The sequence below is a fragment of the Mus caroli genome, chromosome 1 (assembly GCF_900094665.2).
Source record: "Mus caroli chromosome 1, CAROLI_EIJ_v1.1, whole genome shotgun sequence".
NCBI lineage: Eukaryota > Metazoa > Chordata > Mammalia > Rodentia > Muridae > Mus > Mus caroli.
In genome coordinates, this window is record NC_034570.1 from 54494065 (window position 1) to 54517526 (window position 23462).

At 41.2% G+C, this 23462-nt stretch overlaps 1 protein-coding gene across 1 annotated transcript in view; it reads left to right on the forward strand.

Annotated features, from left to right (window-relative positions):
• The window catches only part of LOC110299600 (cytochrome P450 20A1), a 47158-nt gene that overhangs the window by 16141 nt on the left and 7555 nt on the right, over nt 1-23462 (forward strand). Inside the window, exons 5-10 of the mRNA XM_021169317.2 lie at nt 4963-5130; nt 8429-8507; nt 13138-13253; nt 14511-14565; nt 18406-18526; nt 21676-21787. Coding sequence (XP_021024976.1) covers nt 4963-5130; nt 8429-8507; nt 13138-13253; nt 14511-14565; nt 18406-18526; nt 21676-21787 — 651 coding nt within the window. The remainder of the gene's footprint in view (nt 1-4962; nt 5131-8428; nt 8508-13137; nt 13254-14510; nt 14566-18405; nt 18527-21675; nt 21788-23462) is intronic.

The window sequence follows — 23462 nt, forward strand, 5'->3', positions numbered from 1 at the left end:
GATGGTTGTGAGCCACCATGTGGTTGCTGGGATTTGAACTCTGGACCTTTGGAAGAGCAGTCGGGTGCTCTTACCCACTGAGCCATCTCACCAGCCCCTGTGATCTCCTTTTAAGGTGGTGCTTTTGGGTTGCTGGTCTTGACCACATTTGACTTCTTAGGTTTTGTTAAATTTTAACATCTGTCTTCATGACAGAAATTAGTGTAGATCCTCCCTCCCTCCCTCCCTCCTTCCCTTCCTCCCTCCCTCCCTCCCACCCTTCCTTTCTTCTTTTCTTAATTTCTTTCTTTCCAGACAGGGTTTTTCTTTGTAGCCTGGATGTCCTGAAATTTGCTTTGTAGACCAGGCTGTCCTTAAATTCACAGCCATCCGTCTGCTTTCAGAGTGCTGGAATTAAGGGCGTGCTCCACCGCGCCTGGCATCCATCCTTTCTTAATGTTTCTGGCAGGTTTTGGTACTGAGGTTCTTGAAGTCTCATGAAATGAAGAGGAAAGTGTGTCTCAATCGAACGTGTGTGTGTGTGTGTGTGTGTGTGTGTGTGTGTGTGTGGTCAACCCCCAACCCCACCCCCACCCCCATGATTTGAAAGACTCCATCATTTTGGGCTGGCGTTTCTTTTAGCTACTGCAGTGGAACCTAGCGTGTCTCAAATGGTTTTAATTTGCATTTCCTTAGTACTGAGTGAGGCTGGGCGTCTCACTTGCTTAGGTGCTTAGTACTGAGTGAGGCTGGGCATCTCACTTGCTTGGTCCTTAGTACTGAGTGAGGCTGGGCATCTCACTTGCTTGGTCCTTAGTACTGAGTGAGGCTGGGCATCTCACTTGCTTGGTCCTTAGTACTGAGTGAGGCTGGGCATCTCACTTGCTTGGTCCTTAGTACTGAGTGAGGCTGGGCATCTCACTTGCTTGGTCCTTAGTACTGAGTGAGGCTGGGCGTCTCACTTGCTTGGGTGCTTTGTGTGATGTTTTGTTTTGTCTTCGGTTGAGTACACCATGTTTGTTTTACTGACAGTCCAGATAAACTCATATATAAAGAAAATACTTTCTTCTTTTAGCCCAAGAATTGGTTTTGACTCTTAAGAAAAATAACTGTCCAAAAGCTTTTTCCTAGCTTATAACACATTTCTAAAATAACTCTCAAAAAAAAAAAAAAACCTACCATAGAAAAAGATGTTAATACCATATGGCTTTATGAAAGAACGTCTACATTTTTTAAAAAAGGTTCCCAAGTTTTAAATAAACTGCTAGCAACATTTTTTCCTTGCTTAAAAGTATTATTATCTGGAAATGGGATATATTATAACTTTTTGAACATAGAATGACTTTTACAAGTTAACAGACACACACATACTTCAAGAGGGAAAGTTTTTCCACAGCAGGTAAAATTATTTTCTCTTCTTTGTATAACCTCTGAGTTATCATCAATAAGATCCTTTTTAAAATTTATTTATAAATATTTAGCTCTCATGCATGCATATCTGGATACCATGTGTGTGTCTGGTGATTTTGAAGGTCAGGAGAGAGTATCGAGTCCCTTGAAGCAGGAGTTACATCAGGTTGTGAGCCATGTGGGTGCTGGGAATTGAACCTGGGTCTTCTGCAGGAACACGTGCTCTCACCACCTTGAGAGATCTTTCAATGTGCTTATTTGTCATTCATATATGATTTTGGTGAAAGATGAGGTCTCTTGCCCATATTTTAACTTCATTATCTGTTACTGAGTTCCAAGAGTTCTTAGAACAATGTGTGTGCCAGGCTCTTGTGAGATGCACATTTGCAAGGTGCTTTTCTAGCTCTGTTTGCCTCGGAAGAGCAGATGTTCTCGACTTTAATGACATAGTGCTTAGTGATGTTTCTCTTTCATAGTTAGCATCTATTAAAATCTCAGCACCTTTCTCTGCCTGCAAGCTGTATGTCTTCCTCGTATGTTCAGGTCTTGTCCATTTTCAGTTTATCCATGTATCTACCCTGGATGTAGTTAAGGTTGAGTTTTCTTACACGCCTGCTCAGTTGTTGGTCCCATTCGACTTTCCTGGGAGTTTTTGTCAGCCATGTGTTAGGTCACTTTCAGCCTCGTCTTTTCTGTTGATCTATGTCTGTCCTAGAGTCTGCCCACTCGCACTGGCCGAAGCATGCTGTCTTTTGACTTTATTTGTTCACTAATTCACTGATGGCTCAAAGCTGTCTGCTCAAGCACACTGTTGAATATATCTGGTGAGGTTCTATTTTTAGTCCTGTGCATTTCTGCTCTGAGCTCTTGTGCGGTGCTGTCTAAAATGTGTCTTTTCAACTGATGGCCATTATTTGTTGAGACTTCATTAGCCTAGTTTTCCTTTGTTCTTTGCCTATAATTTAACCTACCTGATATAAGCGTCTATTCTTTTTTCATGTTTTAGAATTATATATATATACATTTTTTTCTTTTCTTGAGAGTAGATTTTTCTTTCTCATATAACATATCCTGATCATGGCGTCCCCTCCCTCTACTCCTCCCAGAATCTCCCCACCTCCCTCTTATACAGGCCCATTTCCTTTCTGTCTCATTAAAAAACAAACAAACAGGCTCCTAAAAGATAATAATAAAACATAGCAAAAGAAACTATAATAAGATAAAACAAAACTGTCATTGGGATTGAACAAGACAAACAAACAGAAGGAAAAATGCCCAGGAGAAAGGCCTATTCATCTCTGGGCTGCTGCCTCCTTCTTCACAGGAGTCTCCCTGGGTGTTTATTTCCTGTGGATCAGCGGGCTTTCTTCTTCTTTTGTATGCCTCATGTTTCTGGAATTTAAAGCCACACACTTGATTTACACGTGGCAGCTCACGCTATCGTGCTCTCCACCTGCTTGGGTGTTGCACCAGCCAAGGGTGGAACCTGTTTTTAGTTGCTCATTCAGTCTTTTCTAAACCATCTTTGTGGACTCTGAGGTATCTGTTCCCACATCTTAGTGTTCAGCTAGGGTTTTGACAGATTTGCCCACAAAGCTTGACACTGGTGAGGAAAGGAAGAAACGCTGGGCCAGCGGTGATTGTACATACCCTTTAATCCCAGCACTCAGGAGGCAGGACTGGACAGATCTCTGCATTTGATGCTAGCTTGGTCTACAAATTGAGTTCCACGACTGCCAGGGCTACATAGAGAAACTTTGTTTCAAAAAACCAAAACAAGAAATAAGAAAGAAAAGGAAAGGAAAGGAAAGGAGGGGAGAGGGGGAGAGAGGGAGAGAGGGAGAGAGGGAGAGAGGGAGAAGAGGAGAGGAGAGGAGAGGAGAGGAGGAGGAGAGGGGAGGGGAGGGGAGGAGAAGAAGAGAAGAGAAGAGAAGAGAAGAGAAGAGAAGAGAAGAGAAGAGAAGAGAAGAGAAGAGAAGAGAAGAGAAGAGAAGAGAAGAGAAGAGAAGAGAAGAGAAGAGAAGAGAAGAGAAGAAGAGAAGAGCTCCAGTGGTTGTAGACTGACTTTGTGCTGGGAGCCCCATAACACTGATCAGGTTCTTTATATCCAACCTCAACTTTTACTTCCTGCTTGTACAGATGTTGATGTCTGCCAGATGTGAAAGCTGAGGGCCTTCAGGTCCTTCTGTGGGTGTGGTCAATCTGTGGGCATGCACATGACCAGACAGGCTGGTAATAAGTAACCCTGCCTAGGGGCAATGTTCTGGACTCCTAGTGAATTCTCCAAAATTCGTACAGCATCAACTCCCATATAAGTTCTTTTTCTCTGCTTGCCATCGGCGGCAGAGCTGGGGTCAGACACAACTCCAGTTTGCTGTGTGTTAGATTCTCTCATCCTCCAGAGCAGGACTGTACGAGCTTTCATCACAGTTCTCTGAACAGCATGCAGTGTAAAACTTAGAAATGATTTCCAGAACTCTCCACTTAATATTTTAGAGCAGCTATCCTTAGGTGGAGAGAGACTGCTGTGTATGGGATTATTTTGTTGGTGGCATGAAATTAATATTTTTGTTGTGTCTGATTGTGGTGCTGGGACTTGAACCCAGGACTTGGTGCATGCTGGGCACGTGACCGCCCACCCAGCTACACCGTCAGCCTGGAAGCTTCACAGTGTTGTGTTTTAGTTGATCCCAAAGTCATTGTCAAAAATGTCAACTTGACACTTTGGAATCCTTTTAAGGGCTACCTCCTGTTTTTCCAAAGATTAAGTTTATATTGCAAATGTTCCCTTTAAAGAGGAATATTCCTAAGAGATGCTAAATATTTTTATATTGAATATTTATTCTCTTTCTTACAGGACTTAGTTCCTTAAGAAAAGGAGGCGTGGCTTTAGTTTGTGCCACACTGAGGTCTTTGCATGCACTGGTTCAGAAAGCCTTTACTGTGTCCTGTGTCATGGATCTAATTATCTTTCACAGCTATGCAGAGTAGGCAGTGTAGTCCCAGCTCAGCTGCAGGAGCATCTGAACTTTAAGTTAGACAGTTGCTGCAAGTGGCTGCTTCAGTTGTGACCACAACTGAAGGAGGTAAAATCAAGGTTTTGTTTTGCTTCTCTATAAAGTTTGTAGTCTTTTACTACATAGCTTTTATTTTGCAGGGGATTTGATAAATCTGGGGGGAGTGACAGGCTGACAGAGGCTCCTCATTGTACAGCAATGTCTAGCACTTTGTCATAGTCACATTTGCGGAATAAGTCACAGCTGCTTTGGTATATCTCTACTGTTGGAAATCAGACATTCACTTTTTTTTATTCTGCTTAAAGTCTATTAGATGTAAAAAAAAATTCCATCTTGAATTTTTAGCTTATATTTTCTGTTTATCGTTGTGTGTTTATTCTCTCTTATTTTAGAAATCAGCTTTTTTACTGTCGCTAAGGCCAAACCATTGAAGATGGAGGTTGAAACAGCCAGAGATGCCTGCTTACACAGTTTATATGCAACACGGCCATCTTACTGAATCCCTTGTAAGATTTAGACAGTCAAAAATAAAGTGATATTTTTCTGTTCTTTTCAGCTTTCAGAAGAATTGTTAGATAAATGGCTGTCCTATCCAGAGACCCAGCACATACCTCTGAGCCAGCATATGCTCGGTTTTGCTTTGAAGTTTGTCACAAGGATGGTACTGGGTAGCACCTTTGAAGATGAACAGGAGGTCATCCGATTCCAAAAGATTCATGGCACAGTGAGTCGAGGAAAACATTTAAAACAATTCTTTAATCAGGCCAAGTAGTTGAATGCTGACTTTACCTCTGAAGAAGGGGTGTGCGTGTGTGTGCATTCATACATGTATGCCCATGAATGTGATAGTATCTTCCTCTTATATGTTCCGTCTAATTTTTGAGACAGTATCTCTCCCCAAGCCCTGAGCTCGTCGGTTAGCTAGACTGACTGGCCAGGGAGCGCCTAGGCTCTGACCATCCTTCCAGCATTTATAAGTGTGCATTGGCATGCCTGGCTTTCTCTGTAGATGCTGGGACTCTGCTTCCCACGTTTGCATAGCAGGTGTTTTACCAACTGAACCATCTCCCCAGCTGTGTGCCTCAAGATTTAAGGATATGCTTTTTGACCTAAAAGAAAAATGGAAGCTAAGATAATTGGTGCTGTGTGTGTGTGTGTGTGTGTGTGTGTGTGTGTGAGAGAGAGAGAGAGAGAGAGAGAGAGAGAGAGAGAGAGAGAGAATGTGTGTGTGCATGCATGTGTGCAATTTTTTTTCTTTTTTTCTTTTTAGGTAAATACTTTTGGAAATGTAAAAACTGTATGATTAAAGAAAAATTTTAAAGCTTAACTAGTATCTAATAAAAGTAATATTAAATTCTAGAAGAAAGAGAAAAGCCAGAAGCTAATAGAACTAGATTGTGTCCTACATAGAAAGAAGTTCAACGCAGTCAGTGGAGCATGAAGATGCTAATGAGGTGAACATGATTAGCAGCGAGACTAATTCAGTCTAAATTGAGTAACATTGTCTTGCCTACACTCACATGTGGGGTTTTTAAATTAGTTTCAACATAAGATTAACTTCTCTCTTGAAATCATATGTAGGTCATGCACCCTACCTCTTCTCAGATTTGAGAAATTATACCTTACATTATTTAAGTCTACAAAACGGGTTGAAGAGGTTTTTTTTTTTTTTCTTTTTCTTTTTCTTTTTTTTTCTTTTTGAGACAAGGTCTCACTATATAGACCTATATGTGCTAGATCTTGCCATGGAGACCAGCCTAGCCTCGAACTCACAGAGATCTGCCTGCCTCTACTGGGATCAAAGGGGTGTAACCACCACACCAGATTTAATAGTTGAAACAATGTGTTCTAAGCAAAAATCACCAGCAACTGAAGGTTGCTCTCACTATTTAATACATATGTGTTGTTGGGTGCATGTGCGTATGCATGTGTGTGCATGTATGTGTGGACACCAGAGGACAACTTTGGATGCCATCGTCAAGAATGTCATCTGTCTCCTTTGAGACAGGGTCTTCTCACTTTTCTGGAGCCCACCAGTCTGCCCAGCAAGGGATCCTCCTGTCTCTACCTCCCCAGTGCTGTGATTACAACCCAGTATCCCCACACCTACTGTCCTAGTCAGGGCTGCTGTTGCTGTGACAAAACACCTTGACCAAAAGCAAGCTGGGGAGGACAGGGCTTATTCAGCTTACACTTGACATCGTAGTCCATCATTGAGGGAAGTCAGGACAGGAACTCAAGCAGGGCAGGAACCTGGGGGCAGGAGCTGATGTAGAGGCCATGGAGGGGTGCAACTTACTGACTTGCTCCTCACGGCTTGCTCACCTTGCTTTCTTAAAGAATCCAGGACCAGCAGCCCAGGGGTGGCACTACCCACAGTAGGCTGAGTATATTGATCACTAATTAAGAAAATGCCTTACAGCTGGATCTCATGAAGGCGTTTCCTCACCTGAGGCCCCTCCTCTATAATGATTCTAGCTTGTGTCAAGCTGATCTAAAACTAGCCACTTAAAAACATTTATTTTAGATGGGCAGTGGTAACACATGTCATTAATCTCAGTACTCCATAGACAGAGGCAGGCAGATCTCTGAGTTCAAGCCAGCCTGGTCTACAGAGTGAGTTCTGGGACAGCCAGGGCCACAGAGAGAAACCCTGTCTCAAACAAACAATGTTATTTACTTGTTATTCATCTATAGCATTAATTCATGCACATGTATGTGCAGTGGTGCATTTGTTCATACATGGAGCTTAGAAGAAGGTATTGGAGTTACAGGGATTTTGCTTGTTACAGGGATGCTGGCTTCCAAACTCTAGTCCTCATGATTTTGTAGCAAACACTCTTAACTGCTGGGCCTTTTCTCCAATCCTCTGTTTTTCTGTGTGGGAGTCAGGCTTAGGTCCTCTTGCATATAAGGAAAATGATTTGCTAGCTGAGCCACCACCACTTTTTGCTAATTTCATTTTTACATTCAAATACTCTGAAATGTGCACGTTAATAACTTTTGTGGGGTTTCATTTTTCGAGACAGGGTTTCTCTGTATAGCCCTTGGCTATCCTTGAACTCACTCTGTAGACAGGCTGGCCTCGGACTCACAGAGATGCTCCTGCCTCTGCCTCCTGAGTGCTGGGAGTGAAGGTGTGCACCACCATACCTGGCTCACTTGACTTGCAGTAACTTTAAGGTAACTATTAGAAACACATGATTAAACTGTTACTTATAAAAACCCATTCCTTCGTGGGTTTGCCTCTTCTCAAGAGTTTTTGAAATGTTGCTTAGGATTTGTTTCTTGTCTAATGACCAGTTTTGAAAGATTAGAAGCTATTTTTCTGCTTATTGTCTTCAAATCTTTAAATTCTAACATTTACTGGGCTTCAGTTAATGCTTATCAATATTTCAAGTGAAATAAAAATTGATAATTACTTGTGATTTATTTAATGCCCTCCTATCTGAGAGGATAAGATACGTATAATAAAACCCGGAGGACACACACTGCTGCCTTTTGGTCTCTGCTTCTTTGTTCTCCTTTTCTCCTTGTTTTTGGGATGGGTGTGAGGGCGGTGAGGACCATCCCGCAAGGGTCTCACGTAGCCAAGGCTGGTCTCTGTGTAGCCAAGGATGACCTTGAATTTCTGACCCTCCTCTCTCCGTCTGGGATTACAAGCAGAGCCCACCACACTCGGGGTTTGTTCCAGCGGGTGATCCAATCCCCAGCTTGGAAAATGAGCTACACAAGTTCTCTACCAACCAACTTACATCCTCTACCCCACAAATGCTGCTTTTATGAAAGGAAGGTTTTCATATGCCAGCTGAAATTAGTTTGAAAGAGCCTTGATTGAAATCATTAAAAAAATATCTGAGCCCTGTTCTCGGAAACTAAGAAGCCAATGATCATACAGCCAGCTGAAAAAGAAATGCTTGGATGCTCAGATAGGCTGCTAGGGAGGACCTGAGTACTGACTCAACATTAATATGAAGGAAGTCCGTACACTGCGTAGTACTTACATGCTTTCTCGTTTTTAGGTGTGGTCTGAGATTGGAAAAGGCTTTCTAGATGGGTCACTGGATAAAAACACCACTCGGAAAAAACAGTATCAAGAGGGTAAGCTCAGCCACTCTTTTTTTTCTTGGTTTTTCAAAACAGGATTTCTTTGTGCAACACTGGCCGTCCTGGAACTCACTCTGTAGACCAGGCTGGCCTTGAACTCAGGGATCCACCTGCTGGGATTAAAGACAAGCACCACCACGCATGCCAGGCCAGCTTAGCCACTTTTAATTAACTGGTTTTGGGGTAGTATACAGTTGGCGGGTAGTCTTCCTTGGATCTACAGCCAAGGTCTGGCCTTCAAATTTTAATATGTATTCAAAGATATGTGCTGTGATTTTAGTTCTCTTATCTCTGATAGTGAGATCATCGGTCACCGATAATTTCTCTGTGCCTTTTCCTTCTCCATTTCACTCAGTGATGGTTTTTCTTCAGTGAAAGATAAGAGAAAGCAGTAAGTAGAAGCTGGCACTCACTGCACAGTGAGTGCGCAGTACATAGCTTGTGAAAGCATAAGTGGACACTAGAAAGCCATTTAATAGTATGCATTATGAGTAATAAGCAAGGGGTGAGCTTGTCTAAAAGAAGAAAATATTATTTGCGAAGTTTTAAAAAATCTTATATTGTATTTGCTATGTATGAGTGTTTTGCCTGCATGTACATCTCTGTACCACTTGCAAGGCTGGTGCTCACAGAGGCCAGAAGAGAGAGTCAGATCCTCTGAAACTGCAGTTACACATAATTGTGAGCTGCCATGGGGGTGCTAAGAATTGAACTTGGATCCTCTGCAAGAATAGCGAGTGCTTTCAACTGCTGAGTCCTCTCCCCAGCCCCAACCTCAAAAAAAAAAAAAAAGAAAAAGAAAAAGAAAAAAACTGTCATAAAATTGAGTAAAATCTTTTCTAACTTTTACGGCAGTAATTTATAAGATTTATATACAGGAGCTGGAGAAATGACTTAACAGTTGTTTATACCCTAGTATCCGTGTTACAAAGGTGACAAACACCTGTAATTCCAGCTCCGAGGGATCTAATATCCTCTTACCTCCGAGGGCACCTGCACACACACACACACACACACAAATAAAAAGTAGACAATTGGTAAACTTATAAAATAAAGAATTAAATTTGTATAGAAAAGCCGTATTTTATAGGATTGGGAGATGACAGCTCAGTTGGTGACATGCTGGCAGCTCACGCGTGAGGACCGGAGTTCAGAATCCCAGCAGCCGTACAGAGTCTGGGCGTCTCGTTCTCTCTGTGTGTGCACACACACGTGCAGAGAACAGAGTTTGATGTCTTCCTCTGTCACTCTTGTCCTTAAGTTCTGAGCCTAGAGTTCACTGACTAGATGAGATGAGTGAGTGACTGCCTCAACCTCCCCAGGGCCTTTTGCTTCTTTCCACAAGCAATGGGATATGGATCAAGGTCCTTGTTTTAGTTAAGCCCTGGTTCTTCTTCCAAGCCCCATGCTCCCAGAAATAAGACTCAGACTCAAAATATATTTACAGATAGATACCTTGGTGATACCTAGGCTCTACTCTGACTAGATCATAACTAAAATAGCCTAATTATTTTAATCTACATTCTGCCACATGGCTGGTTACCTGTGCTCAGGTACCATACGTCCATCTCATCACATCTTTCCTAAGGACCTCCCATCTCAGAATTCTTTTTCCTCCCAGATGTCCCACCTTCTATTTCCTGCCTAAGCCATAGGCCATAGGCTTTTTAATTGACAGGTGATACGTCTGTACAATACATAAGATAGTCTCTCCACAACCTTCAAGCCTGTATAGCAAACACTTTACTGAGAATTCCAAGCCCCATGTGTTAATATTTTATTCCGATCTGCTTCATTTTCTTGTTTTCTGGAACCAGACAGAGTAATCCACTCACACTCCTACACAGTGGGAATCATGTGTGGTCCCAGCTACTTGGTGCACTGAGGCAAGCGGAGCATCAATTTAAGTTCAGCAGTTAGAAACCCATCTCCTGGGTGGGGGGGGGGGGAGGCTTCCCGAGAGCCACAGATTACTTCCATACACAATGGGCATTGGGTCATAGCTTCTCTAACGTATTTATGACCTGCTGGGTGCTGGGTCTCACTGTGTGCACAGGCCACAAAACATCCTGTGCTCATGCTTGCTGCTCTAGGGATCATCCTGACACCCACCAGAGGCTTTTAAAATTCAGTTTCATACATCCTCTGTGATAGTATGCATTGTCATTCTTATCGCTTGATGGATGTATTTAGGTTAATTCCCCTTTGCAAAAATTATATTTCGGGAAGACAGTAATTCCCAAGCTTTGTTACGCCACAGTTTTGTGTTGTTTTGTTTTAATATTGAAGCCTGGTTTCTGCCTCCACTTAGATTCAATTACTATGATGTGTGACATGTGTTTTAGTAGTTTTAGAAATTCCTCCCAGGTAATCCCAATGTGAGGCAGTATGGAAACTACTGCATTATACCATCGGCAACTCCTCCTTTTCAACGTTAATGTGTAGTTAGTTTTTCAAATCTTCTTACTCTTTGGTCGAGAGTTATACTATCTTGGTACATGTTAGGTCCTCGGAGATGTTGATGAATATGAAGAATTTTTGTGGGACCTCATTCTAGTTGGAAGATATAAATGATCTAAGTTAGTAAATTTATAGGGCGTGAAAAGGTGAAAAATGAGGCCAGAAGGAGTCTACAATGTAGTTATCCTGATGATGTTGCCAGTGAGGCTGGAATGAGGCTAGAGGTGTGTTGTGGAGAGGCTACAATGTATCCTGATGATGGCGGATATGATGGAGAGGCTACAATGTAGTTATCCTGAAGGTGTCCTGTGCTGTGGAGAGACTACAATTTAGTTATCCTGATGATATCCTATATGGTGGAAAGGCTACAATGTAGTTATCCTAACATGTCTCCTGAAGGAGGCTAGAAGTGTAGGGTGTATTTTGGGTTTGTTTTCAAATCTTGGTTTTCCCTGATAGATAAGAATGCCAGAACAGAGGCAGAAGGGGTAATCCAGGCACTCTTGCAATGAAGCAGGCTAAAAAAAAAGACTAAGGCTTGGACCAGGTGCTAAGCAGCAGGTAGTGAGGGACAGAAACATGAGGGGGAGCAATAGAAAATTCTGTGCTTTGAACTCAACCATCAGCTGGCTAATGTAAGGTTAAATAGGGAGTAAAAGAGTAGAAGGTGGGCAACTACAGAATAAAATTATTAGTAAATAAGATGGGAAGGTTGGGAAGAGGCAGTTTTGCAGAGTGATTAAGAGTTCAGCTGGATGCTATGTTTAATATGCTTCAGGTATTTAAGTGGAGATGTTGAGTTTGCAGTGAAATTTATGAACCTGGAGTTTGGAGGAAAAGTGCTTCTGACTAGACATCAAAGTCTGGAAGTCTTTGTTAGACAGCTTTAGAATCTTGAGACCAGAGATCACCAAGATAGCAAGTGTAGATTAAAAGGGAGGTCCAGAACAGGGCCCTGACATAGTGAGTTCTAGGCCATCGTAGGCCAGACGGGGAGAGCCTGTCTTAAAACAGACAGACAGAGGGACAGAGGGATGGATGGAAGGAAGGGAAACAAGAAAAGAAGGAAGAAAGGAAAAAGAAGTAAGAAACAATCCTTGGACATTCCACCTTTAAAACATTCATGAGCCAGGAGGAGTTAAAATGAGACTTAGAAGGACAAGCAGGGAAGTGGGGGAGTGTAGCAGCCTAGGGGTGTCAGGGCCTGGGAGCCATGACAAGCAGTGTGTCCTGGAGAGTGAGTTTTAGCATCCCCAGTGAAGAGATAGGCGCCAGCCAAGACGAGGAGGGAAGCAAAGGTGTGTAGAGTTTTAGTGGCCGTTGGTTATCAGTAGCTTTTGGCTGAGAATTTTGTTTAAGGATTTACCTTTCTGATGATTTCACGTCTGTCTCTGCCTTTCGATGAGTGAGTCTTGATTTGAGAGGAGCCACGGAGGTAAGACAGAATTTAGAAGGAAGGATTGATATTAATGGAAAGATATGCATGTTTGGAGGCCTGTGTGGTGTTAGAATTGTTTACATTTCCACCTGGGTGGTAATGATTTAGATGTTTCTTTAAAATCAGTTACTCCCTGAATTGCATATGCACATATGTTTGTTTGTTTTTGGGAGCAGGGTTTCTCTGTTTAGCCCTGGCTGTCCTAGAGCTCCATTTTTACACTGGGTTGGCTCACACTGCACAAATTTGTCTGCATCTGTCTCCTGAATGTATTTGAAATATAACAAAAAAAGAAAAAAAAAGAGAAAGAAAGAAAAGAGAAAAGAAGAGAAAGAAAGGAAAACATATTATTTAAAATATAAATTTTGGGGGCTGGAGAGATGGCTCAGTGGGTAAGAGCACTGACTGCTCTTCCAAAGGTCATGAGTTCAAATCCCAGCAACCACATGGTGGCTCACAACCATCCTTAATAAGATCTGATGCCCTCTTCTGGTGTGTCTGAAGACAGCTACAGTGTATTTAGATATAATAATAAAATAAATCTTAAAAAATAAATAAATAAAATATAAAATATAAAAAATAAAATATAAATTTTCTCTAAACATTATTGGTTACTGTTTTTAAAGGTTTTCCACACATGGTAATATTGGACAGAATTATTCTTAGGAGGTTTAATTTCCACAAATGTTTATATTGTGATTTTTTTTTTTAATTTTCCTCTTTAAGCTCTCATGCAATTGGAATCTACTTTAAAGAAAATCATAAAGGAACGAAAAGGAGGGAACTTCAGGCAGCATACCTTCATCGACTCCTTAATACAGGGAAAACTTAATGAGCAACAGGTAATGAAATGTTAATTGGTTATGGAAAGGTCACGTGTGTATAGAGTACTTCTCTTTCAGTGCAAATGGCCTCCAAGAAGTCAGGGTGTTTCATTTATTATCGGTAGTCAGTGTCACACGAACATACCCTCTGAAACGGCTATAGAACATATACAGTTAGACTAAGCAAACAGCAAGCCCAAGTGGTATGTTCAGAGTGTATGTGAGCCTTGATGGGCTCAGGCTGACTGTCCACATGGCCAGCTGTGGCATCTCAGCTCGAAGCTCATTCAGTGCGTGTCTGTTACCAGCACAATGCTCTTCCTTGGTGTTGCCAGGCAGGAGTCAGCCTTGGCATCCTTGCCACTCCACTTCATTGTAGGAATCCCAACATGGCACACACACAGTTGCTGGTAGATAGAAGTAAGTTTCTGGATATGAGTTTGTGCAGGAATTGAATTAGGTTCTGAGGACCGTGGCAGGCACCTTCCTTCCCTATGCCCAAGGCTCTGTCGCTGCACCAGGCCATGCCATAAAAGTAGGACTGAAAAGGTGTCTGTGATGAACCTGTGAGACTGCTAAGAAATAAATGTTTGTTGCATCAAAAAGGCCAAAAAGGCCAGGCAACGGAGAGTGGTGACTCACACCTTTAATCCCAGCACTCGCCAATTTCTGTGAGTTCTAGGGCAGCCTACATTGTGAGACCATCTCTCAAAAAAACAAAACAAAAGGCAATACAAGATAGGATCCATTCATGACAGGGTGGGTAGGAGAGGGTGGGGGTGAGAGCAAGCAGAATGCATTGTGTACATGTCTGATTGTCAGAGGACAGTGTAACTAAAAATGACAAAAATAAAAGGTAAAACCGACACATGGAAAATAGGCAGTCCAGGGTTTAGAGTTTTATTTGTCCTTTTCTTTAATATGTAAATGTGTGAGCCTCTGTGAGTTTATGTACACCATGTGCATGTGGGAGCTTTCAGCATTCAGAAGAGGGGTCAGGTCCTCTAAACTGGAGTTACCAGTGGTTGGGAGCTGCTTGAGCAAGAGCAATGAGGGCTAGAAGTGCCGAGATACCTGGCCCAGCAGTCCTTACCCTAGGTTGATTCTCTCATTACACAGATTTTTGGGCGTGATGAAGACCTAGTAAAGAAATAATAATATATCCCCCCCGCCCCCACTTTTTGTTGCACCTAATTTTAAACTAGATGATTTTCGCAGAGCCTGGTAAAGGCCACTTTGTATCACATACTTTCTGAACCCCATTTGGTTTTGTAGATCCTAGAGGACTGTGTGGTGTTCTCTCTGGCCAGCTGCATAATAACTGCAAAGTGTAAGTACAAATCAGTTTCTGTCTCAGACGGATAACAAAACAGACGCTGGTGAAGCTCTTTAAAAAAAAAAAGGAGATTCTGTAAGAATCCCTTTGTAGTTTCCCTTCCTTGTTTAAAAAAAGCTTGCTTCCCGTGGTGTTCCACCCCCAGCCCTCCATGTATTCAATTTCACCTTTGAAAACTGCCGTAAAATTATGAAACATTTCATGGATTGCGAATTCTAGTTAGTGCCTTTCAAATGAACTGCTATCAACACCTTTCCTGCAGGAGTGAAGAGTGCTTGCTTTTCCTGCTGTTCCTCCCCGCTTTGGTGCTAAAGGTTGAATCCCATAGATAAACAGTCCCCAGTGAGTCACAGCCCAGGCCTCTTGCTGCCTTCCTTGATTCCTGGTGGTCACTCAGGACTCTGGAAGGATGTGGAGTCCACAGAGATCATCATTTGAAAGAACTCTTTCGGAACTGGAGATGATTTCTATTTCAAATTCTAGATGCGTGCCCTTCACCGGTTTGTAGATTTATAGAGAACAACACGTTGATACAGTATTTATAAAAATGTTTATAAACATAAAAATGTACAATATAAAATGCTCCCAGGAAATTTTTTAGGTATCAGCTTAAAATGTAGAAAATTCTATGTTCACTTCGTTATACTTCATTTCAAGCAAAAGGTTTTAGCCTGGGGTGGCAGGCATGCGTCATTTCTCTTCTTTAACACCTAGATGTACCTAGGTATTTCAGAGTAAATGAAACTCATGCAGGTGATTACCCAACTATTTTAGGTTTTTTTTTTCTTGCATTTCTTTCTCTGTTGTGGTGGCAGTGGGCACATGCCACCATGTGAGCATGCAGTTAGAGTTCAGCTCACCATGTAGGTCCCAGGGATTGAACTCAGGTCATTAGGCTTGTCAGCAAGTGCTTTACCTGCTGAGACATCTCACAGCCTATCAACTTTTTTTTGTTATTCATTTAATGTTTATTTGTTTTAAATCTATATTACATTAAAGATGTATATTTGCTAAAGCTTTTTAAAAAAAATGTCACTAACCTGGGCATGGTCACACATGTCTAAATTCCCATCCTGAGGAAGGTGAGTTGGGAGGATCACAAGTTCCAGGCCAGCCAGAGCCACATAGTCAGACCCAGTCTAAAAACAGAAACAAAGCAAAACTGAGTTTATTATGCTGTGGACACCACAAAAATTGGTCATCTCAAAGGTAGAATTAATCTGAATCTCATTTTTAGTTTTTAGGGAGAGTTTATAAAGGGTGTTGTTATTTATTTCTTTGTATGTGTGCTGTGACTTTTTAAAAGGTGTGTTTATTTTACATGCACAAATGTTCGCCTTCATGTATATATGTGTACCACATATTTGTCTCCATTGTCTGCGGAAATCTGAAAAAGGCTTCTGGTCCCCGAGTGTTACAGATGGAAATCAAAGCTGGGTCTTATGCAAAAACAAGCCATCTTCCCAGCTATGACTTAAGAGGCCTCTGGAGTTTTTGAAAGGCAGGAGGGCCAAGAACCTTTACCTGAATTTCTCACCACTCCATTTATTAGCATTGGGGAATTCCTTACCTATTTCTCTATTCTCTGCTTTTCTAAACTTAATTATTCCTAGATGGTTCTTATTTGTTGTTTGGGCTTTTTTTTTTTTTTTTGAAGACTTATTTGCTTTTATTTTATGTGTATTGATATTTTGCCTGCATATGTGTCTGTGAAGGTGCTAAATTCCCTAGAATTGGAGCCATACACAGTTGTGAGCTACCATGTGGTTGCTGGGAATTGAACCCAGGTCCTCTGGAAGAGCAGCCAGAGCTCCTAACCACTGAGCCACCTCATCACCCCCTATTTCTTTTGTTTTTCAAGACAAGGCTTCTCTGTGTAGCCTTGGCCATTTTTGAACTTGGTCTGTATAGATGACTCTTAGATGCCTTTTAGCTAAGAAATTATGTCTAGCTATCCTTACTGAATATTAAATGTCTACAAATTACATTTTAAGCTATTTCCAGTCATATGTTTTGTATTTTAAAACAACCACCACCCACACATTCACTCACAAACATACACACACAACCCCACCACCAGCAGTAATTGAAATTATTAAGTATATATACATACACATATATGTTTTATTAGTTTTAAGTGATAATGGAGTAGGCAGGACATATGGATGACTACTCTATGCAAATCCTTACTTAATCCTTTCAGTAATATATATATATATATATATATATATATATATACTTCTACTTTGCATATTTTAATATATATTGTAAATTACATATGTTTACATATCATTTATGAAATAGAAATGCCAAGCTAAGTAAAGTTGTGGTGCACACCTTTAGTTCCTACACTTGGGAGGCAGAGGCAGGTGGATCTCTGGAAGTTTAAGGCCAGCCTGGTCTACAGAATAAGTTCCAGGACAGTCATGGTATGTAGGGAAAGTTAAGGACATAGCCAGTTACTCTTGAATAATTAAGTTACCTGGTGGCTATCACTTTTTAGAGGCAATAACTGAATCAAACAGACATTTTTTAGAAGAGTTAACTTTGAGCTTTATAAGTGTAGCTTTTAGCATTTGCCTTGTACATACAAGGCCTTAGTTTGATCACCAGCACTGTAGTAATTAGTGATGATGATGATAAGTTAAGTTGAGTCATTCCTCACTCTAGAAAAACAAGGTAATTATATAAGGAGACGTAAACAATACTCTATACACACGTCAAAGCAGCTGGAAGAGAAAAGGCAGAACTATACTGTTGTTTAAGCATATCCTAGGGAGAAGATGTATGGGAATGCTTAAATAACTCATAAGCCCACTGAAACCAGAAGTGAGCCATGAGCCAGTGGCCCTTGGGCTTGGGTGTCAAGAGTACTTATTCAAAGTGTAGATGGGAGCCAGCAAGATAGCTCAGAGGCTAAAGGTTCTGCCTACCAACCTGATGACATGAATCCAGTCCTAGGAATCCCCATGGTGGAGGGGAAAATGGAGTTCTACTGGTTCTTAACTCCACAGGCATGTCTACACACACACACACACACACACACACACACACACACACACACACACAAATAGAGTAGTAAATTCAATTAAAGGTTTTTTAAAATAGTGCAGTTGGGTGGCCCTTACCCCAACCTGTAGAGTCAGAAATCTCTAGACATTACATCACCAATAAACTCTCAGGTGGTTTGGGAAGTCATTAGCCTGAGCAATAATTATTAAAAATTTTAAAAAAATGTAATGTGGTTATATGAGCAAATCTCCCACTACTTTGATTTGTAGGAATCATTACATAGGTGCTTCTGAGTAAAGAAGCTGATGAGGGGGCTGGAGAGATGGCTCAATGGTTAAGAGCACCGACTGCTCTTCTAAAGGTCCTGAGTTCAATTCCCAGCAACCACATGGTGGCTCACAACCATCTGTAATGGGATCTGATGCACAATTCTGGTGTGTCTGAAGACAGCTACAGTGTACTCATATAAAATAATAATAATGAAGCTGATGAGGTCAGGTTTTTATTTCGTGACATTGAAACAGATCCCCAGCATTCAGTCCTCCCCTCCCTGTCTGGTCTCACCAACCTTAGGCAGGGTGTGGCAAGTGCTGTGGGTTACCTGTCAGACTCCAGAATGTTGGTATCTCAGTCGCTCTGCATATTTACCCATCTTATATACATATTTGTGTTCTCAAACCCTGTAAATAATTTCATTTTAATTTTTGATAACATTTATGCACCATGGCGTGGCAAGGCAGGGGGGCAGATTTACAAACTTTTTTAAATATCAAAAATCATTCAATAGCTATTTTCTTTGTTACTAACATAAGTTTTCTGTAGTGTGTACCTGGACGATCCATTTCCTTACGACGTCTGGAGAAGTTCAGAAGAAACTATACAAGGAGATAGAGCAAGTTTTAGGGGAGGGTCCTATCACTTCAGAGAAAATTGAGCAGCTCAGGTAAGACGACAATGAAAGGAAAATCTCATTAAAAGGCAAACATCAGGTGGCTTATTTATAACATAAAGCTTATGCTAATATGTAGGAAAGATAGATGGATCTTAAAATATTTCTATAGATTTGCAATAGAATAGAATAGAAAAATATATACATAGGTCTACATATATTTTCATTTGTTTCTGTTTATTTTTTTTGTAATTATTTAACCGGGCATAGTGGTGCACGTCTTTAATTCCAGCACTTGAGAGGCAGGGAGGGATAGGTGGATCTCTGTGAGTTTGAGACCAGCCTGGTCTACAAAGTGAATTCTAGGACAGCCAGAACAACATAGTGAGACCCTATTTTGTAAAACAACAACAACAACAAAATAGCTAAAAATTTATATGCATCTGTGTCTGTACGAGTGTTTGTACACGTGTGTGTGTGTGTGTACATGTATGTGTCTGTATGAGTACACATTTGTGTACGTGTACATGTATGAGTGTTTGTACAGATGTGTGTGTGCCTGTGGAGACCAGAAGAGGAAGTTGGCTCCCTTGGAGCTGGAGTCGCTGGTAGTTGTGAGCTGCCCAGCATGACTAAGCAGCAAGTACTCTTAACTGTCCTGGACAGTTGCTGCTTTCTGAGGCAAAGTCCCCCCCGAGTGCTGTGATCACAGTTACCTACACCACACCTATTTAATTACAGATTTTAATGGATAATTTAATCTCATGTGTAAAAAATCATAAAAGTAGTTCTGGGAGCTGGAGAGATGGCTCAGCAGTTAAGAGCATCAACTGCTCCTCCAAAGGACCCAGGTTTGATTTCCAGCACCCACATGTGGTTCACAATGATCTGTAACTCCAGTTTTCAGAGCTCCAGTGCCCTCTTCTGTCCTCCATGGACAGTATACACTAATATGGTACACAGATACACATACAACCAAAATACCTACACAAAATAATACATTTAAAGACAAGAGTATGCAACTCTGTTTCACGTTAAAAAAAAAAAAAAAAACAATAAAGTAGTTCTAGATAACCTGTTAGTTAGCCTATATGTAGTAGCAATGATATCCAGCATGTGTACATTCACGCTTTGTTCATAGGACTACATGTCAGAAGCCATCTAGGAAAGGCTATGATGAGCAATTGAGTTGTTTAGAGCTGGCCCACTGTTTTCATGGCTGTGATGGGTGAGCTCTGAGATGCAAGGTCCTCAGAGACTTCATCCCAGGATTGCTTCTTGCAGCTGATAAGCCTTTCCTGTCATTGTTGCATAGCCTAATGATTCCTCGACCATCCTGTTGGGTCCATCCTATTGGGCAGATTTCTTGACAATCAACATGAAGATGAACTTTCATGAATTAATGTTAGATAAATTAATTATAGCATTCCTGATTTGATTCAAATAATTTTAAGAAGAAAGTTTAAGGAGATGATCTTAGCTGTTTTGCCAGAAAGATGTAATAAAGAATCAAGAATATAATGTGCCCTCCTCATGGAATAGTAAGTAAAGTCTGTATAACAAGAAATACAATGAGCTTTCATAATTACACTAGAAGAGAAACAGAATTGTGACAGATTTGTGATCAAGGGAAAACATTTACTCTAGGTCAGGGCAAGGTTAAGGCCACAGGTGTGCACTATGATAAAGCAAGGCCATGTAAGACTGTTGCTTTGAACTTATAATGAGTTTATAGAGTGAGACACTGCTTTGAACTTACTATCAATTTCCTTCTGTAATTTCTCTTTTGTGTAACATTTTATCTATGAGGTAGTTTTATAAAGAACTTTTGTCTAAGAAGGTATAAAAAGGCTAAGAGAAGAAATAAAGTGTGGCTTTTAGGGCTCTACCAGATCCACCAAATGTATATATGTATATGTCTGTCACATGTACATATCTGTGTATGTACATAAGTATGCATGAACACTTGTACAGTTGATGAAACAGGTGGTTGGACCCAGCCAAAATGTATGGGATGTGTGTGCGCGCGCGCTCAAGGGTGCACTTGATTTTCTCCCTTTCTTCCCTTTCTTTTCTCCTTGGCTTATAAAGAGTTAATAAAAACCAAGCCTCTCACCTGGCTAGGGAGAGGCCCTTGAGCCAGAGAGAAAAGAACTCAAATAAGTAAGCTTTTTTTTTAAAAAAAAAAAAAAAATCCCCTGCTGCTATCAGCAGGAGTTAAATTGCCAGAAGCCAGTGGCTTAATAGCAAAGAGTTAAAGAAGGTAGAAATTGCCAAAAGTAAGCAGCTTTGGCTGTGATCACAGACTCCACACCCAAACCCCCATCATACCCCCACCCCCCACCACCCACCACATCATTGCCTACCTCAGTATCTGGGAGGCAGGGCTGGCTGGATCCTGGGAAATACAGAATAGTACAGATCCTCTGGGAAATACTATGGTAGGCTTTTTATAATGTTAAGCATGCACTCAGCCTCTACATGACTTAGAAATTCCTCAGCATTCCTAGGTACTCAAGAGAATGAAAACTGACCACACAAAGACCTGTGTGCAGATGTTAATAGCTGTATATTGCAAACACACAAGAGCTGGAAGCAGTCCAGATGTTTACCAACTGGTAGATAGATTAACAAATTGTAATATTGCCATACTAAGGAAGGCTCTAATGAATAGAAAAACAAGGTCAATATATACAGCCACATGAGTTAACTTTGTTATATGAATTGAAAGAAACAAAGCACAAAGGCCCCTGTCCCCCATGGTTTCGCAGATATGGAATTCTAGAAAAGGGAACAGTAATGCCATGGAAGGTCTTCCTGCTTCCTTCTCTCCAATCTATTCTCCCAGTTGCTGCCAGGGCCTGTGGCTGGAGTCACTTGGCCACTTTAAAAGACAGGTACCTACCAGGAAGCAGTCTCAAACCATCCTACTCTCTGGGCTTCAAAAACCCAGAGTTCAGTCTTAACCAAACATCCACAAAAAGAAACCAAAGTTTCCCAGATCCCTGCCACTGAAGTTACAGACTGAGACACCATATAGATGCTGGGACCCAAACCTGGGTCCTCTGGAAGAGCCATAAGTGTTCTTAAGTCTGAATCATCTCTCCAGCCTTATCATGTGGTTTTTTTACCTCCATTCTGCTAGTGTTTGTCATGTTTATTGACATCACATCTGTTTGTTTGTTTGTTTATTTTAAAAACAGTTATTGTCAGCAAGTACTTTTTGAAACTGTTCGGACTGCTAAACTAACTCCAGTTTCTGCCCGGCTTCAAGATATTGAAGGAAAAGTCGGCCCATTTGTTATTCCTAAGGAGGTAGGAAGTGTTTGGTATATTTAACTCAGTCAGTTTATCCTCAACTACTTTGGTATGGGCCTTTCTTTATTTTATTTCTTTTAATTGAAAATCACTTTTTTCATATGATGTATTCTGATCACAGTTTCTCCTCCCTCATCTGTTCCCATATCCTCCCTGTCCTTCCCACTCCATGGTCTTCCTTCTTTCTTTAGAAAACAAACTGAGAAATAAGGAAACAAGTTAGAATAAACAAACAAAAAGCTCAAAGAAAACACACACAAAAACCAACATTCACAACACAGACACAAAACAATAAAAGCACAGATTAAAAACCATAATATAACAAACCAAAGACCAGAAAGATGAAAAATGCCAAAACAAAGCATTTTGCAATGAAGATCCTCGAGGTTCTTTCTCATGCACTCATTGTGTAGCAGTCATCACTGGATCCCAGCCCTCCAGCTGTGGAGCACCACCTTCAGCTGTGGAGCACCGTCTTCAGCTGTGGAGCACTGTCTTCAGTTGTGGAGTGTCCCGGCCCGCAGGACAGTCGAACAGGGTCTGGGGAACACCTGTGGAGAGAATGAGAGGCAAGAAACACAAAGACGGACAGCAAGTCTGATTGATCAAGCTGTCAAATTTTTATTGTTCCCAGCAAGGTTTTATGCCCACAGGATATGGGGAGGGGGATGATGCAGAATTGCTTTGTTTCTGGGGGAATGCACCTGTTCCCAAAAGCAGGATATTGGCTAGGTAAAAAGTTCAGCAGGAGAAACAGAACAGAATGGGTTGCTTGGTACCTGTCCACAAGATCTATAGCTATTTGTTCTTAACTGAGGGTAGCACTTTCCCATAGAGGCCTCAACTTTTTCCCACAGAAACCTCAACTAAGCTAATACTTTTCCACTAAGGCCAAAACTTTGTAAGTAAGCACTTATGGCTGACAAGGCAGATAACATTCAAACAGGGTCGCTCCCAACAGTAGAGCACTGTCTTCCACTGTGGAGTTTCTCTTAGCTCTCCTTCTCTATCTGTTCTGCTGTCAGTAGTCTGTATTTTTTGTGCACTCTGGTGTGTGATTATTGTGCTGTGTGTGCATGAACATGTACACAACAAATGTATCTTAAAAACTCAGTTTAGCGGCTGGTAAGATAACTCAGCAGATACCACAGCTACTGGGCAAGCCTGGTGACCTGAGTTTAACTCCCAGAATTCATATAAAGGTGGAAGGAGAGAATTGACTCCAACGAGTTGAACTCTCACCCCCACACATGTGCCACAGGACACCCATAATCATACTCGCATATCACACACTAACTATAAATACTTTTTGAAACTAGGTCTTAATATGAAATCTTATCATGAATATGTTGTTCTTTTATTCTTTTCTATTGAGCATATCATAACTGTTAATAGAATTGGCACTTGATGGAGATCCAACTTACTTGAACAGCTCTATAGTGTTCTATTCTATGTGTCATATTAACTATTGTCCTGTAAATAAAGCAGTCTCACTAATGAATATTTAGGATGACATTCTCTTTTTAGTACTATAGATTATACAGTTGTGTAGGCATTGGCTAATACTTTAGAAATGGAGTTTGGAGCCGGGCGTGGTGGCGCACGCCTTTAATCCCAGCACTCGGGAGGCAGAGGCAGGCGGATTTCTGAGTTCGAGGCCAGCCTGGTCTAC